Below are 18,139 nucleotides of genomic sequence, written 5' to 3' on the forward strand. Positions count from 1 at the left end.
CTGTTTATTCTTAATCATGCTGGAGAAATGTATTGTGATCGGCTGTACCAGTAGTAACAATTCTGGAGAGAAATGTTGGACTGATAAGAAAAGTAGGAGACCTTTATAACATGAATGAGAGTTGCGTAGGGCATGTATAATAATCTTCTTTCTTCTCATTAGCAAAAAGAAGTTGGCTGCGTCTCTTCCATCGGTCTCCAAGCATCTTCTTCAGACACGAATAATCAGAGCACGGGTAATATTTTCAGTTTTGTAGCGAATTTTGACTTTTATCAGAACATACCTGTTCACGAAGATGTCACAGATAAGCCAGTGCGCAGTCTAGTGCCCAGGCTGTCTCTCCTTCCTCTACAAAGATTTCCTGGCTTTAGAACTCATCTCCCATTAGCAAGAAGTAGTTTGTCCCTTGCTTAGTTTCTTTTTATGGTGCTCTGTGATTGTTTCTGACTGTGTTTGTGCTTTGATTCAGCTGCCGACCCTGCTGTCCCAGTTTTTGAGATGCTGTATGAGAGAAACCCAGTCCGCAGCAGTTTTGAGAGACGCCTCGAAGTCAGTACCAGACCTCTAAACATCATTTACAATCCACAAGCCATTAAGAAAGTAGCCGATTTCTTCTACAAGGGAAGGGTTCATACCTCAGGTTAACCTTTTTAAAAATATATATATATGTGTGTGTATCTCTTTTCCCCCATGTCTTTGTTTCCTTTGTGTTTTCATACTTAGCACTGTGATGTAGCTTTTCAGAATTTATTTGGTATCATCAAAATATTGAATCATAGAGGTAGGCAAGCAGGTGTTCGATAAGCGGTTCTGTTTTGAAGTAGCCTGCTGCAAAGGGGAGAGAGATACAAACATGAAGTTCCGAAGCATTTAGGCAGTGTACCAGAAAAAAATATTGAAAATCCCTGGTTGCAGAGTGACAAATAAGGGGAAGGTTCATAGAAGGGAAGGCAGAGAGAAATTAATACCAATGTACATTTGCCATCCGTATCGCACTTCCAGTATTCAGAGTACTGTATAAATAAGGTGGTGGTGGAAAACATTCTCAGGTTCAGCTGATTTATGGCTACCCCTCATGCCGTTTCTATGGAAGAGGCAGACAGAGGTGATTTGCTGTAGCCTGTCTCTGTGTTGTGACCCCGGTATTCCTGGATGATCTCCCATCCCAGTACAAACCAGGGACGACCCTGCTTAGCTTCAGAGATCTGATGAGATTGGGCTGGCTTAATTCATCCAGGTCAGGCCTTTATAAATATCCATCTTATTAAAAAAATCAAAAGCTCAAGGGCCGTGATATTATGTTCGGTACATGCTGACCTTTGACTCTAATCGTAATGGATGTCTGTTGACTTTTGGATGGGAAGAATAATAAGAAGAAGACTGCAGATATATACCCCGCACTTCTCTCTGAATCAGAGACTCAGAGCGGCGTACAATCTCCTATATCTTCTCCCCCCACAATAGATAGCCTTTGAGGTGGGTGGGGCTGAGACGGCTCTCACAGCAGCTGCCCTTTCAAGGACAACTCCTACGAGAGCTATGGCTGACCCAAGGCCATTCCAGCAGCTGTAAGTGGAGGAGTGGGGAATCAAACCCAGTTCTCCCAGATAAGTGTCCACACACTTAACCCCTACACCAAACTGGGATGACTTGAGTATTTTCTCTGTTGCCAGATGCTAAGACAAGCCTGAAACCTCCTTGAATGGTTAATGTGTGCCTGTGTCACTCAGGAGACCCATCCCATATGCAGGCTTCTAGCATACTTTGAAGCTAAACTTTAGGGACTGATGGTTGGGATGGAAAAGCAACAATTCCACCTCCACACTGTTTCCTGAATTGAAAATGGTCCCCCAGGACTGCTTTAAGTCCTATTCCCGAGGTGGGGGGAAAGATACACTGTTGATGCCTGTGGTTCCCTCTTGATACTTAAAAACCTCCAAGGTTGCAGTTTCAATTGGCAAAAAGGTTTTGAGTGGAAACTTGCCATTCTCTTGATTCATAGTAGGCCCTCTACTGCTGGTACGGCTCTTTAAAACCAAATAACTCACCTGGAGTCCCAGAACCTCCAGTATCACGTGTTGTTTGGGCCTCCCATTCCATCATTTGGCAGTGCTGTTTTTGTTTCTGCGTATCAACACTGCCTTTTGCTACATCAGACTGTTAAATCTATCAAGGCTAATATTGCCTGCTCACATTGACAGCAGCTTTCCAGCATCCCACATAGAGGTCTTTCTCATCACCTGCCGCTTGATCCTTTTAATTGGAGAAACCAGATATTGAACTAGGGACCTTCTGCATGCCAAGCAGATGCTCTACCACTGAGCCATGGCTCCTCTTCAAAATAGTGCCGTTGACAGTTGCCGTATTAACTCAAATGCAAGACTAGGGTTTTTTCATGGTTGTGCCATCAAAAAAGGGGGGGGGGGTCTTCTTACATTTGTATACAAGTAATAGTCTTTGTGTGTGTGTGTAACTTTAAGGGGGTGGACGTACATTCAGGGTTGTCTTTCCTTTGAGTAAAAAAACCCTCTTGCCTGGTGTGTGTGTATATGTGTGTGTAGACAAAATGATGCGTCATCTTTCTGTGTCTCTCGGTGCAGGTTTTGGATATCAGTCTGAGCTTGAGCTGAGGGTGGCTGAAGCTGCCAGGAGACAATACAATAAGCTCAAAATGCAAACCAAAGCTGAAATCAGACAAACCATTGACCGTCTGCTGGTGGGGGACTTCATTGTAAGTGAGCTGGAAATAAGCGGAATTATCGCTTTGCTTTCGTACCCTGAAAAACAGGAATTTATTATGACGATGTTTATAAATGGAAGAATGTTTTGAGAGTTCAAAAAACATGAAAACCCTTTTTCCTCCCCCCCTCCCATTTCAGGAAGACAGCAAGCGGTGGACCGTGTGCCTTGACATATCTGCCCCTCAAGTAATCTTCCCCGACGACTTTAAATTTGCAGATCCGGTTTTAGTAGTGATTGATTTGGGAAGAATGTTACTTACCAATTCTCGAGGTACGGTCAAAGTAAATGTTAATAATAAGCATACTTGTTACTACTGGGAGGAAAACAATAGGATAGAAAAATCCAGGTAACTGTAAATTTCCCCTTTTAATAGCTTACCTGTTTCTTCAGTTCTGTTTTTGCCTAGCTTGCAGTTTTTTCTAATTCGTTTGAGGCATTGTGATCTGCCTGTCTCGAGCTGCTGAAGCTGGGCTATGACATCAACTCAATTAGATAACCAGCAAACCAGAAGTCCTAAAATTAATTCAAATGACTGGAGTTCATAAAATGTACCCAACTTAGCCATCTGAGCAACTGCTAGTCAGGAAAAGATCTGCATAGCTCTGCCTTGTTGTGGTATTAGAATACCAGCAGCAAAGAGGCCCTTCCTGATAAGATTAAAAGAAGGCTGTTCCACAGTACAGGAGCCTTTGCAAAGAAGGCCATGGCCCAGGCAGATGAGGCTCAAAACCCATTGGCGCCTTAAGAGTTTGATCTAAGCAGTTGGCATCGGACCACGATCTGGGAGATCCAGGTTTGAATCCCCGCTCTGCCCTGAAAGCTTACTGGGTGACCTTGAGCTGGTCACTCTCTCTTAGCCTGACCTGCCTGACAAGGTAGTTATCATGATAAAATGGAAAGACAGGAGAACAGTGTTGTAAGCTGCTTTGAATCTCTAGACTGGAGAAGAGTGGAGCATATGTAAATAAAAGGCCGTCCTGCTGATATGGAGGTTCCAGGTTGTGAATGGCTTTATGGAAAGGTAGCATTATTGTTAACTTGAGCAAGGTTTTGAGTCCAGTAGCAGCTTAAAGATCAGCACGCTTTCTAGAATATAAACTTTCAAGAGTTAAAGCTCCCTTCTCTGGATATGTTATCTGACAAAGGGAGTTTTCACTCTTAAAAGGTTATAACTCTTGAAAGACGTTATACTCTAATCTGGAGAGCAGGGTTTGATTCCCCCATTCCTCTACATGCAGCCAGTTGGGTGGCCTTGGGCCAGTCACAGTTCTCTTGCATGGTCTCAGACCCACCTACCTCACAGGGTGTCTGTTGTGGGGAGAGGAAGGGAAGGAGATTGTAAGCTGCTCTGAGACTCGAAGTGAAGGGCGAGGTATAAACCCAGCTCTTCTTCCTGGAGAACTATCTTCTGTTTAATGATTGCCTTTACTATTGAAAGCGAAAGGAAGGGCAAGCTATAACATCTGCTGCTTTTTTCCCATTCTCGATCCACAAGGGAAGTGAATTCTTGCATGGGAACAAATATTTGCTCTGATTGGTCTTTTCCTTTCCCACATTCTCAATTTTTAGAGGAGCATAAAAAGAAGAGTCCAGAGGGGCCGTCACTGGATCTGAGCGAACTGAGCGACGACGAATACGTGACACCTCTCGCCACTCCTCCCAGCACCCCGCCCCCGGAAGCCAGCAGTTCCAAAACTCCTGAGTTTGCTGGAGTCGAAATCAGCGAAGAACAGCTGCATGCCCACTTAATGAGTAAAAAAATGTACGAGACCTACAGCTTATCATTCATGGACCTTCAGATCATGGTGGGGAGAGTGAAAGACAACTGGAAGCATGCCCAGGACAGTGACGTTGGCCCTACGCATGTGGTGGAGAAATTCAACGTCCACTTGCAGCTGGAGCGCAGGTTAATATACACTTCGGACCCCAAGTATCCCGGCGCAGTCTTGTCTGGGAATTTACCGGATTTGAAAATACACATCAATGAGGATAAAATAATAGCCCTGAATAACTGTTTTGGAAGGCTGAGCACACCTGAAAACGAAACCTCAAGTTTTTTGCACTTAGGGAAAGAGAAGATCTTTACAGATACGGACCAGCTTGGAAGCTTGCATAGTTCGGTCATGAATTTGACTCAAAGCGTCATCACGATAGAGCAGCACACAAAGGAAGTCCTCGTCGAATCGCAGCTGCTCTTAGCAGAGTTTAAGGTGAACTGCATGCAGCTGGGGGTGGAGAGCAATGGCCGTTACATCTCAGTCCTCAAGGTTTTTGGCACAAATGCCCATTTTGTGAAGAGGCCTTACGATACCGAAGTCTCGCTCACTGTTCACAGCTTGCTCTTGGTTGATACCATGCAGACATACGGCTCCGACTTTGACCTCCTCATGGCTTCTCACAAGAATCTCCGTTTTGATGCCCCAACAGGAAGTCTGCGAGATAGCCGGGCGCAGTCCCCTGTCACTGGGCCCTGCGAGGCCCACCCTGTAGATAGAAAAAATGTGACAGAAATGCGGCCTACAACATCGAGTGACTTATCCAACAGCTTCCCCCCGCACGACGAATCCTTAATTAAACTGGAATATCAGTTTGTGAGTGCAGAATGCCCGTCTATGAACTTGGATAGTACTCTCCAAGTGATATCAGTGCAGATGAACAACCTGGATATCATTCTTAACCCGGAGACCATTGTCGAACTGATTGGCTTCCTCCAGAAATCTTTCCCAAAGGAGGATGACTCTAGCCCTCAGCCATTAATGACCGACTTGGAAAGAAGTTGGAGTGACCAAGAGTCCTTCCAGTCTACCCATGCCCAATGTACAGAAGTAGCTGTGGATATCCACTCATTAAACATCCTTCTCCTCCGGACTGTCACAATGATAAATGGGGAAAAGCTTGGCAGGAAGATTGCAACCGCGAGCATCGGGGGCACCAAAGTGAATGTCTCCATGGGCAGCACAGTGAACATCAACGGGTCCCTGGGTTGTTTGCACCTTATGGATTTGACCCAGGACAACATTAAAAACCTGTATGTTGTCAGCATCGGGAACACTGTAAGGTATGAACATTTAATTTCTGACATGGGCGACTTCAAGCCCGCATTTCTCCAGTTCGATGACGCCAATAGCCTTCCAGACGCTTTGAGCTTTACATTCATCGAGCGGTCAGAAGAGGAATGTTCACTTCACCTCCGGATGGCATCTTTGCATTACAACCACTCGGCGAAGTTTCTGAAAGAGATCACCTTATCCATAGATGAGCTGGAGGAGAACTTCCGCAGCATGCTGAAGAGCGCAGCGACCAAGGTGACCACCGTCTTGGCCACTAAAACCGCCGAATACTCCGAAATGGTTTCTTTGTTCGATACGACCCCTCGACCGAAGGACCCTTTTTACTTCGAAAGCAATGAAGGGGAGGAGCTCCTGCAGCCACGCCCAAAATGTGACACCATCAAGCTGATTTTGAATATCAACATCGAGTCCCCGGTTGTATCCATACCCCGTAAGCTCGGCAGCCCCGAATTGTTGGTGGGACACCTCGGGCAAATATCCATCCAGAATTTCGTGGTGGGGGAAGACAATTCGACCAGCGACCGGCTTCAGGTAGAAATCAGAGATATTAAGATGTATTCTCTGAACAGCAGTCACTTGGCAGGCAAGAAAGAAGCTGCTTCTGAGATGCCACATGCAGTTCACGCTCTGGGATCTGCCGGCGGCGGCAGCAGCAGCCAGGAGGATTCCCATTTCACTCGGCACGACTTCTTTGAGTCATTACATAAAGGTCATGGTAAGCTGCAGGAGCTCTCCTGCTTTGCTTGTCTCCGTTTTGATTTTGTGGGCAAACGTGTGTGCAAAAATGGCTTGTCATTCTATTTTTATTTTCCTTTTATTTTTATTTGAAACATTTATTAGCTGGCTTTCTGCCTTATGGGAATTCGAGACGGCTTACAGCGTAAATAATAATAAAATAGAATGAAATACATAAAAGCCACTGGTTAAAATCAATAATTTAAAACTGCCAGTAGGTAGAAGAACTAATCAAATCCATCATGAAGAAACCCGTCTTCAGCTGTCTCCTAAAAATTGAGAGTGTAGGGACCAGGTACACTTCCCTGGGGAGGTTCTTCTGTAACTGGGGCTACCCCTGAAAAGGCCCTTTCTTATGTACCCACCAGATAAGCTTCTTTGGTCGATGGGACAGTCAAGAATATTTCTCTTTGTGATCTTAGTTAGTGGGCAGGAACATATGAGAGAAGACAGTCCTTTGTTTCTAACCTGCTCTTCCAGTGACTGTGTTTAACGGCTTCCAGAGGGGGTGCTGTGTAATCCTGTTGCACCTAAAATGAAACATAGTCTTGTGGTCCTGTAATCGGTAGGTAGCAGGTTTATTGTGACATAAGCTTTTCTGGTCTAGAGCTTTAATGCATGCGGTTACATGGGCTCTAAGGTGCAAGAGTTATGTTCCCTAGGAGGACTTCAAATTGCAACATGGCTCCTGCTTGTGTCAGATGCATCAAGCTAATCTAACTGTCCCTCTGGAATTTGTTTAAATGTGCTTGGTGCAAAACAAGGTTCAAACAATCTGATGTTGTGTCACTATTTTTTTAAAAAATTCTCTGCCGCGTAAATAAAACAGTTTTCCACTGATCTGTCCACTTAAAATGATAGTATTGTCAGGAGTTCTAGTGGTTTGGGGGCAGTTCTTAATGGGACTAGAAATGTTGACTTATTAGCTGGGCATTATATGAGATCACACTTTCCCCCTCCCTGCGTATGTATAAGAACATAAGAGAAGCCATGTTGGATCAGCCAAATGGCCCATCCAGTTCAACACGGTCACACAGTGCCCAGAAAAACCCCAGGTGCCGTCAGAAGGTCCATCAGTGGGGCCAGGACACCAGAAGCCCTCATTCTGTTGCCCCTCCCAAGCACCAAGAATGCAGAGCATCACGCTGTGGCTAATAGCCACTGATGGATCTCTGCTCTATATGTTTATCCATTCCCCTCTTAGAGCTGGCTATGCCTGAAGCCACCACCACTTCTAAGAAGTACTTCCTTTTGTCCGTTCTAACCCGACTGCTCAGCAATTTCATTGAGTGCCCACGAGTTCTCGTATTGTGAGAAAGGGCGAAAAGTACTTCTTTCTCTCCCTTCTGCATAATCTTGTAAACCTCTGTCACATATGCACAGTGCTTTAGGGAGGAAGAGGCTCCATTCATTCATTCTTGCCTATAAAAATGATAAGATAGTGAGACTGGCTCTGAGTCTTTCTCCAAACATGTGGATCAGTGGCAGAGCATCTGCTTGGCATACAAAAGGTTCATCTACAGTTTCAGGATCTGGCAGAACAAAATTGGAGTCCAGTGGCACATTTATGACCCATAAGGTTTTATTCTGGGTGTGAGCTTTCATGTACATGCAGCTTCTGTTGACCTTAAAGGTGCCACTGGACTCAAACTTTGTTTTGCTGCTTCAGACCAGCATGACTACCCACCTAAAGGTCTGGCAGTAGGTGATATGAGAAAGCCCCCGCCTGAGACCCTGGAGAGTCTCTGCCAGTCTGAATAGAATGCACTGGCTGCTGATCTAATGATCTGATTCACTATAAGGCAGCTTCATGTCCATTCAGACCTCTGTTGCACATCAGGCCCAATATACACCTGCATGAGAACAAGGCGATAGAATGGGCTGTACCACGTCAGGCTGGAAGTGAAAAGATCAAATTGTGGAATGTCCCACCTGTGTTAAATTTTAATTGAAACCAGCACAATAGGGTGTAGAAGCTTTCTTCCCACTGTCCTACTTTTCTCCTTGCGTGCACTTTTTCTGTGAAGCAACATTTAAATCTGGAATCCATCACTTTACAATATGTTGTCGAAGGCTTTCATGGCCAGAGTCCATTGGCTGCTGTAGATTTTCCGGGCTGTGTGGCCGTGGTCTTGGCATTGTGAGACCTGACGTTTCGCCAGCAACTGTGACTGGTATCCTCAGAGGTGTAACCCAGAAAACTGGCTTTCTCTCTGGGTCACAAGGAGAGATATTCTTGACCCAGAGAAAACTCCAGTTTTCTGGTTTACACCTTTGAGGATGTCAGTCACAGTTGCTGGTGAAACGTCAGGTCTCACAGTGCCAAGACCCCACCCACACAGTCTACAACGGAAAATCTACTACAGCCATCACCTTACAGTCTTTAGTCCATTCTACCGCATGTTTCATTCTGTCCTAATAGTTCCCCTGTGTGTGAGAAGCATGCCTGAGTCTGGGAAATGTGACCCTGAATCCAGTAAGTTTCAGAGGGCAGCCATGTTGGTTTGTAGTCGCAAAGTAGATTAGAGTCCAGTAACACCTTAGAGAACAACACATTTTTCGGGGTATGAGCCTTTGAGAGTCAAAACTCCCTTCATCAGATACCAAGTAACGTCCAGTAACTTCACCTTCGTATTTCTTTCATTGCAGCTTTCCATATTTTGAACAATGCCACGATCCAGTTCAGAATGGAGAAGATTCCAGTGGAGAGGGATGCAGAGCTGACCTTCTCTGTGGCTGAGGATGTTGAAACATCAAGCATTATGAGAATCGAGGGGAAGTTTGTTAACCCTTTGCAGGTAGAGTGCGTTTGTAACACCCCCCCACCCCAGAAGACGGCTTCATTTTAGGTGGCAAATGTTTAGTCATTATAGCTCGTAGGGAGAGTTTAGATTTGATTGATCTCGAACCCACTGATTTATCTTTTTGGCGGTCCACGGGATCCATAAAACCCTCTCCTGACACAACATTTCAAATGAACCAACTTTCTTCCTGTCCACTTCTTCACTGTCCGGCTTTGATACCCATGCATAGTAAAGGGGAATAATGTGGTAGGAATTATCTTGATCTTGGTTGCCAGTGGAGGCCCATTTTGGAGGTGGGCAGTTTCAAGCACCTGGATGTGTCCATTGTTTTTCATACAAAATATGCTCTTATTGGCATATATTTCTCCAGGTAGTTTAAGGCATAGAAACTGAAATACTAATCTAGAAAGTTATTTTAAGCTGCTGGTAATCTGATGTTTATGGTTTATATTTTTATGCCGGGCTTGATGTTTTAATGCAGGATTGTGGGTATTTAACATTTTATTTTTATTCTGTAAGCCACCTTGGGCAAGTTCTTGGAGAGATGGCAATTTTGTTTCTTTACAAATCAATAAACAAATATGAATAAGGATTTGCCCCCCTCCCCAATAACCATGAGATGCACATGTCTGGGTCAATGTTCTCTCTAAGCTGCAGAGTCTTGTAAGCAGAAATTCTACTTTGTGAGCTACTGGCCTTAAAGTTGTGAGCCACTGCATAAATTAGTGTGCTCCGGGGTCATCCTTCCTGGGCTAAGACAAAAATGTGTGAGCTGGAGGCTAAAAATCTGTGCGCCAGTTCACGTTAACTCAGCTTAGAGGGAACACTGGTCTGGGTTAATGAAATGTATGAAAATTGAGAAATGCGAAATGTTGGATATCCCCTCCCTCCCCCAAATGCAGGTGGTGTTGGCCAAACATGTCTACGAACAAGTTTTGCAGACTCTCGACAACTTGGTTTGCAGCGAAGACCTGACAAAGCCCTCCTCTGCCTTTCCATCCTCCACCTATCTTCTTTCTGGTTCTCCTTCTGCATCACTCCGAAACACAAGCTCCGACTTCTCCACAGAGAGGAAGGAGAATGGGCTCTTCAGTCATTCCAGCTTTTCTACGTCTTCAAGCAAATTTGCTCCCATCAAGGAAGTGACCCGGTCTTTTACCCAGATCCAAGCCAACTTCCACATTTCTGAGCTGCAGGTTCAGTTAAGTGGTGACCTGACTCTTGGAGCCCAGGGCCTGGTTAGCTTAAAATTCCAGGATTTTGATGTCGAGTTTACTAAAGACCACCCTCACACCCTGTCCATCCAGATTGCCCTGCGGTCTCTGTTGATGGAGGATCTTCTGGAGAAGAACCCAGGGTCTGTGTATAAGAACCTCATGGTGTCCCGTGGAGCACCCAAACCATCCAGTTTGGCTCACAGAGAATACCTTTCCCAATCTTGCCCCTCTGTGTCTAATGTGGAATATCCGGACATGCCCCGTTCCCTCCCTTCGCACATGGAAGAAGCCCCCAATGTCTTTCAGTTGTACCAAAGACCCAGTTGCCTCTCCCACAAGAAGCAAAAAGATGACGTGGATTCAGGCTACCCCTTAACTCCCCCTCCTTCTCCAACCTCAAACAAGCCGAGCACTCCTTGTGGGAAGAGCGATTTTGATGATTCTTTGGTTCACATCAATATGCTGCTAGTGGACAAGAAGCACGCAGAGTTCTCTTCCAGTTATGGCAGGATCAACCGCAGCGTGGACGTCGACTTCAACTGTTTAGATGTCTTAATAACTCTGCAGACCTGGGTGGTGATTCTGGATTTTTTTGGGATCGGATCCACCGCCGAGAACCACAGCATGAAGTCACAACCCGAAGACGTCCATCAGGCAGTGAAGTCGGAAGCAAACATCTTGTCAGACCTGGAATTCCAAGATTCTGCGAACACCAAACTGGACCTGAAGGTATGGGGGAGAGGCCTTTAGCACAGATGGCTTTTGTTGTAAAAAAAATCATTTTATTCACAGCTTATGGTTTTTGAGAATCCTTCCTTCCTCCCTCCCTCCCTTGCAGCTCACAATCATCTGATGTTTATTCTATGTGGCTTTTACATTAAGCAAGTTGGCCAACCCTGGTCTAGGTATTAGCTTGGCATTTTGTAGCAAATGCCACACTACAGGTCTCTCCCTTTTACAGATGTATCCTGCTGCATCTTTCTAATCTACCTGCCCTTCGCATTCTGATCTCATATGGATGACCTATTTTTTTTTTAAGTATACTAAACTGGACTGAAGAGCAAGGGTAATAATACGTTTGTAGCTCTGTGTGAAGCCAGGCCATTTTGTGTGTGGTGCCAATCCCATCTTTTCTGCTAAACCAGGTCCATTCCCTGTCCTTGGTTCTGAATAAGGCGACCACTGAGCTTGCTAAAGCGAACATCTCCAAGCTTGCCACTCACATGGAAATAATTGGTGAGTCTGAGCTACCTTCGCCGTTTTAAGGAGAGGGGGGTTGCAGCAAAGATGTGGAGCATTGCAGTGTTTTTCATACTATGAAATCACTCCGTGACTTGTTTCCATTGGTCACACGAATCCTTTAAGCAGCATGTTCAGGTAGGTTTTAGGTAGGTGTGAACTTGTGATATTTAAAAATTTAGAGCATACTGGCATGATTCTTTTAAATGCTTATTGCCACAAGCATCTCCTTTTCAAAACTGGCTTAAATAAAATCCTGGCTTTAAACTGACCATGCCCCTAACATCTGGGGCTGCTAAACCAAAGAGAGGATCTGAGCCACTTAAATGCAAACAGATTTGCCCAGAGGCTCAGGTCTCCAAATCCTTAACTCGCACAAAGATACCCCCCTCTCCCCCAGTTAACTTCCAAATCTGTTTGGGAACAGTACTCCTTCAGTGATGTCAGAATGGTGTTCTTTCTGTTTGTGCAGAAGGTGACCTGGCCCTTCAGGGAAGCATCGGGAGCTTGTCGTTAAGTGACCTCACCTCACATGGGGAGCTCTACCGAGAACGCTTTACTACCAGTGGTGAAGAGGCACTCATCTTTCAGATCCACAAGTAGGTGCTGGGGCTTTTCCTTGTTTTGGAGGGGATTCTACAGGGCTCATTTAAGGCAGCAATCCCCAACCTTTTTGGCACCAGGGACCAGTTTTGTGGAAGACAGTTTTTCCACGGACTGGGGGGGGAATGGTTTCGGGATGATACAATTTGTGCACTTTATCTCTATTAGTTTGGTGCAGTGGTGAAGTGCACGGACTCTTATCTGGGAGAACCGGATTTGATTCCCCACTCCTCCACTTGCAGCTGCTGGAATGGCCTTGGGTTAGCCATAGTTCTCGCAGAGTTATCCTTGAAAGGGCAGCTTCTGGGGGGAGCTCTCTCAGCCCCATCCACCTCACAGGGTGTCTGTTGTGGGAGAGGAAGATAAACGAGATTGTGAGCCACTCTGAGACTCTGAAATTCGGAATGGAGGGCAGGATATAAACCCAATGTCGTCATCTTATTATAATGAAATAATTATACAACTCTTGGCCCAGTTGCTAACAGGCTACGGACTGGTACCGGTCCACAATCGGGGGGGTTGGGGACCCCTGATTTAAGGCTTCTGAAGCAACAAAAGATTATTTTTCCCCTCCAGCTTTGCAACTAGCCACATATAACATCTGGACTCCCCTCACAGTTCAGGAACATATTTTCCTTAACCACTGTTATGATATTTATAAAAGATCTGGTGATATTCAGGGAGAAATATATGCTATGGTAAAGTTGCATTCATCAGTCCTTGTTAAAATTAATGTGTTTGGTTTCCTGCCTGTGGAATCTCCATTGCATGGATTAACCTGCGCCTTCCTTGGGGTAAGAGGCTAGATGTCAAGTTTGTAGTCCTGACATCTAGTTTTCTGGCCCTGTTCTTCTGTGGCTCAGAGTATATTTGGTTCACTGCAGTCTTGCCCAGTTCTTTACTCAATCTTAACACAATTCCCTTTCTTACTGTAGTCCCTATGCCCCATGGGCTTTTGGACAATGTAGTTCCTATAAACCTCATAATAGGCTTTTGGGGGAGGGGGTCAGAAGCAAGCCCCGCTGGCAGAAAAGGTGGATGATTCAATGAGCATCCTAATACCGTGCTCATCTGAAACAGCCAGCTGTCTGTAGCAGGTTCAAACAATACCGTGTACAGCTTCCTGATCTTCTTCCTTGACAGGTACGGCCAACCTGATCCCCTGCTGCAGAGAGATTGCGACATACGCGTGAGCCTGAGGATGGCCTCGGTGCAGTACGTTCACACCCAGCGCTTCCAAGCAGAGGTGGTGTCTTTCATCCACCATTTCACTCAGCTGCAGGACGTCTTGGGGCGCCAGAGAGCAGCAATCGAAGGGCAGACGGTATGCTTCTGAGGCTTTCTCTTGCAGCACAGGGGCGTAGCCAACTTCTGAAAGCGTGGGTGGGTTCTTCTACCTGTTTGAGAAAGTCTTGTGGTCATTACATTGCATAAACAAACAGCAGCGAGACATACAGCAATTTGTTACCTGTCTCAAGCCTTTGGATTTATTGTATTCATTTACTTCATTTATACTCTGCCCTTCTTCCTGATGGGAACCCAAAGCAGCTGACAGGATCCTCCTCTCCTCCATTGTATCCCTGTGAAGTAGGTTAGGTGGAGAGTGTGTGACTTGCCTAAGGTCACCCAGCAGGCTTCCTTGGCAAAGTGAGGCTTTGAACCTGAGTTTCCCAGGTCCTAGTTCAGGACTCTAACCAGTACACTGTGCTGACTCTTGGCTCAAGGTGGATTTATCAGTTTTAATGAACCAGCTTATTCCCAGTCTTGCAGGAAAAGATGGAATGATCACCTTATTCAGGCACCGTGGCAAATCTCTCTCATTCATGGGAGAAGCTTGCATGTCACGGGTATTCATTACCCAATGGCATTGTGTGTAGAATAGCCAGGAGATCCTAAGATTGTCTGGCAGCAAGTTCTAGCTCTTTTAGCCTTATGCACCACTAGGTGGTGAGCTAGACTTGTTTTTTTTTTTTAAGGCAAGAGACATTTCAGAGGCGGTTTTGCTGTTGCCTGTCCCCATGCATGCCCCTGGTATTCCTCGGAGGTCTCCCATCCAAATACTAACCAGGGCCGACCCTGCTTAGTTTTCGAGATCTGATGAGATTGGGCTAGCTTGAGCTATCCAGGTCAGGGCATCCAGAGTTAGTTCTTGACTTCCCCGAGGGGAGGAAGTGTGACGCGTGGGAGCCCAGCGACAAGCTAGGTTTACACACATTTTTACTTAACCCCATCGAAAAGAACTTTTGTAGCTCAAGGCATCGCTCAGGATTTTTGAGATGACTCCTGCTTGCCCCTTAGGTAAGAGACCAGGCCCAGCGTGCCTCCCGAGTGCTGCTGGACATCGAAGCGGGCGCTCCTGTCCTCCTGATCCCCGAAAGCTCCAAATCCAACCACCTGATCGTGGCCAATCTCGGCAAGCTGAAAGTCAAAAACAAGTTCCTGTTTGCCGGCACTGCAGGCACCTTCTCACTGAAAGACAAGGTAAGACTCGCAATACCTCCTCTTTGCTTGCCGAGCGCTAGCTTTTGCAGCTGAATTGAGTAGGTGCTAAAGATTTGAGGTGTAGGCTTTTCGTTTTGGTTGTAACATTTCTGTTCCTTCCTTTCTTGAGGATTTGATTTTACAAGGCGGCGCTTACAAGGACCCTGTTTTATGTGAGGTATTTCAGAAATCCTTGTGGAGACTTTTTTTTTTCTCTGTTGCTGAAAAAGGAAAAAAAAACCACCAAACTTGTGGAATTCAGCCAAATCTCATTCAATATTTGGGTATCTAAAAGGAGCTTGTATTTCCTTAATCCATCGCAGAATTCCAGAAGGGTTGGTTGGTTTGGAATGGAGCTTGCTGTGTCCCTGCCACTATGTCTGTTCGCCTTTTCAAGGACTAAATGGCTGGATAAAGGGATCTTTGGTTTTTCATAGAAGTGCATGAGTTTCTGTTTGCAGTTCAATATTATAATGAAATGAGATGCCTTATGGTAATTAGGGGCATGTACCCAGACGGAGTACTCTTGACTGGTCAAGGACTGTCATTTTTCTGCATATTACCCAAACATATCCTCTCACCCTAAAGTTCACAGAGACACTTCGTTTAGCGATTTATATCCTACTTTTCTCCCCAGTGGGGACACAAAAGTGGCTTCAAAGATCATTCTCCCCCTCCTCAGTTTTTATCCTCACAACAACCCTGTGAGGTAGTTTAGACTGATAGAGAACAACTGGTCCCTTAGAAGCCTTCTGTTGTTGAGTGAGGATCTGAACTCGGGTCTCCCTAGGCTGACGCTTGGCCTCCCGCACACCACGCTGGCTCGATGATAACCGGAGGATGTTCCATGCAGCTAAAGATACTACTGCGGAAATGGCAGCTGCCCTTTGGGTTCTTTCCTTCTGCTGTCATGAGCTGACAATGGATTGGGGAGAGGGGTCGGCTAGCCCCGTCAAACCTTGGGGAAGACCTAGCAGCAAAGTAAAAGCAGCTTCTGCTAGCGCCCCGCCAGCTGTGACTAGCTACGAACAGCGAGAGTTGGCCCTACTTAGCTCTTACAAAACTATCTTCAAAGTAGATACTATTTTATTATTATTTTTAAAAAAAATTCTTTAAAATTGCAACCGAAGGCTATCCCTGGTGTTGAAGTGTTGTGTGAGATTTGACATTATGTAGGCCTTGATGCTGAAAAAAAGATCCGGCATTTACTTTGCTTATAGATAGTAGTTTTCGGTACAAGTATGCTCTGGAACGAGCTTAAGCATCTAACCACTGCTGGTTAAAGATTGTTTATTATGATGTTAGAACAGGAGTTCAGTGGCACCTTAAAGAATAACATCACTGCGTCAGTTTCAGGTGGGTAACCCTCTTTATTGGTTTGTGGTTCGAGCAAGGTTTGAGACTAGTAGCAACTTAAAAGACCAACAAGTCTTCCAAATGTAAGCTTTTGAAAGTCAGAGCTCTCTTTGTCAGATACCACTCTTGAAAACTGGCATCCTGGAAATCTTGTCTTCAAGACGCTACCGGACATTACCACTTTGTTGGTTTTTGGACTCTTTATTCTCCAGCTACACAATGACATGGTTCTCCATCTGAGCTTAGTGTCATGATTTAAGACCAATGTTTGACTGATCAGTTCACCAAATGGTCAACCCTAGCAGCATATCTCCTTATATTCTCTCCTTGCTCAGGGACTGGAGGAACTGGATAGTCCAGTCCTTCTGGGTTTCCCAAGGCACAATTCAGCATGTAATGAGAGGTATTATAGGGATGAGTGGCCAATGCACTTTCTGCAAAGATTGCTCCATAACAATGCAACTGGAGCCACAGTTGTCTCTCTCCTCCTGTTTAACCTGCATTCGTTTTTAAGCTGCTCAGGTCCAGCTGAGTCAAGTTACAAAGATTAAATTGTCCAGCCATTTCTCTCAAGGGCATTTCTTCCTAGGGAATGTTGCCGAATGGCTGTTCCTTAATCCTGGCACCACTGGCTTTTTTTTTTTTGTTTCCTTCTAGCAAGATTCTGCTCAGTTGTCTTCACCCCTGGGAACCCCAAAACACAGCATGAAGAAAACACCGAGTACAGACGAGTCCAAGGCAGCATCGAGTCCTTCTGAAGGGTTGTTCATGAAATCGTCATCGTCTGGACCCAACCTGAGACTGAAAAGTGATGCCGCAGGGAGTGTTTTAAATAAGCCTGCAAAGCCATCCTCTTTGCTAGCCCCGGATAGTCCGGGTAAGTCCGAAGTAGCTGGGTCCCAGTGCTCACATCTCTCTTTTTCCCCTAGTTTTGGTGGCCCTGATCTGATCAATTGCTAATGACTTTAGGGCCTAGGACTTGTACGTGTGTAAAGCACGCCATCAAGTTGCAGCCGTCTTATGATGACCCTCCTGGGGTTTTGAAGGCAAGAGATGTTCAGAGGTGGTTGCCCCTTGCCTGCCTCTGCATAGCAGCCCTAGACTTCCTTGGTGGTCTCCCATCCGAGTATTCAGGGCTGATCCTGCTCAGCTTCCAAGCTCTGACAAGGCCGGGCTAGTGTGAGGGCTGTTGCCAGTGACAGTGTGGCAGCTGTCCTTTACACAGCATGATCCAACCACCTGATCGTGGCCAATCTCGCACTTTAGTGGAACATTTTCTCCCCTTCATTGAGTTTTGTTGGGGAAGAATAACGATTCTGGATTAATCTCTTGCAGAGGAACATGTCTGCCTGTTAGACTGCATTGTGGTTGATCTGCAGGATATGGATATTTTTGCGGCTGAACGCTTCCCCAGAGAGTATTCAAAGGCCCCAGAGGAAACCAGCGCGGATATGACCTTCCCTTCCTACGTTGTCAGGCAGACGGGCAAAAGCCTTTTAACCGAACCTTTCCGGCTGAAGCTGCAAGTGGAAAGAAACTTGGACAAGTAGGTTGTGTGGCTTGATGTTGTTTCACATGAGCAATGTTTCCCCTGTCACCTTTTACCTGAAAGGTCTTTCCAGCTTGTTTATGTAGTGGTCTGCTGTCCTTTCATTGGGAATGTGCAACCTGTTAAGATTACAGGGAGAGGCCCACTTGACTGTCCTGTCAATTAAAGAGGATAGTCTGGTGGGTACACAAAAGAGGGCCTTTTTTGGTGGCAGCTCCATGGATCTTCATCGTGGTCTCTGTGAAGTCCCACACATGGGTTTTCCGGCTGGAATGAACCTGACCTCGGAGAATTTAAAGCTAGCCTAGGCATTTATTTTGGCGCGCATTCCCTCCCACTCTG

At 45.6% G+C, this 18,139-nt stretch overlaps 1 protein-coding gene across 1 annotated transcript in view; it reads left to right on the forward strand.

Moving 5' to 3' along the window:
• The window catches only part of VPS13D (vacuolar protein sorting 13 homolog D), a 158,350-nt gene that overhangs the window by 19,006 nt on the left and 121,205 nt on the right, over positions 1 to 18,139 (forward strand). Inside the window, exons 15-27 of the mRNA XM_060259106.1 lie at positions 163 to 235; positions 470 to 640; positions 2,601 to 2,731; positions 2,880 to 3,012; positions 4,312 to 6,528; positions 9,198 to 9,346; positions 10,255 to 11,298; positions 11,715 to 11,805; positions 12,281 to 12,407; positions 13,555 to 13,735; positions 14,710 to 14,892; positions 16,906 to 17,125; positions 17,584 to 17,794. Of these exons, the coding sequence (XP_060115089.1) occupies positions 163 to 235; positions 470 to 640; positions 2,601 to 2,731; positions 2,880 to 3,012; positions 4,312 to 6,528; positions 9,198 to 9,346; positions 10,255 to 11,298; positions 11,715 to 11,805; positions 12,281 to 12,407; positions 13,555 to 13,735; positions 14,710 to 14,892; positions 16,906 to 17,125; positions 17,584 to 17,794 (4,931 nt within the window). The remainder of the gene's footprint in view (positions 1 to 162; positions 236 to 469; positions 641 to 2,600; positions 2,732 to 2,879; positions 3,013 to 4,311; positions 6,529 to 9,197; positions 9,347 to 10,254; positions 11,299 to 11,714; positions 11,806 to 12,280; positions 12,408 to 13,554; positions 13,736 to 14,709; positions 14,893 to 16,905; positions 17,126 to 17,583; positions 17,795 to 18,139) is intronic.

This window comes from Heteronotia binoei, chromosome 18 (assembly GCF_032191835.1).
Source record: "Heteronotia binoei isolate CCM8104 ecotype False Entrance Well chromosome 18, APGP_CSIRO_Hbin_v1, whole genome shotgun sequence".
Classification (NCBI taxonomy): Eukaryota; Metazoa; Chordata; class Lepidosauria; order Squamata; family Gekkonidae; genus Heteronotia; species Heteronotia binoei.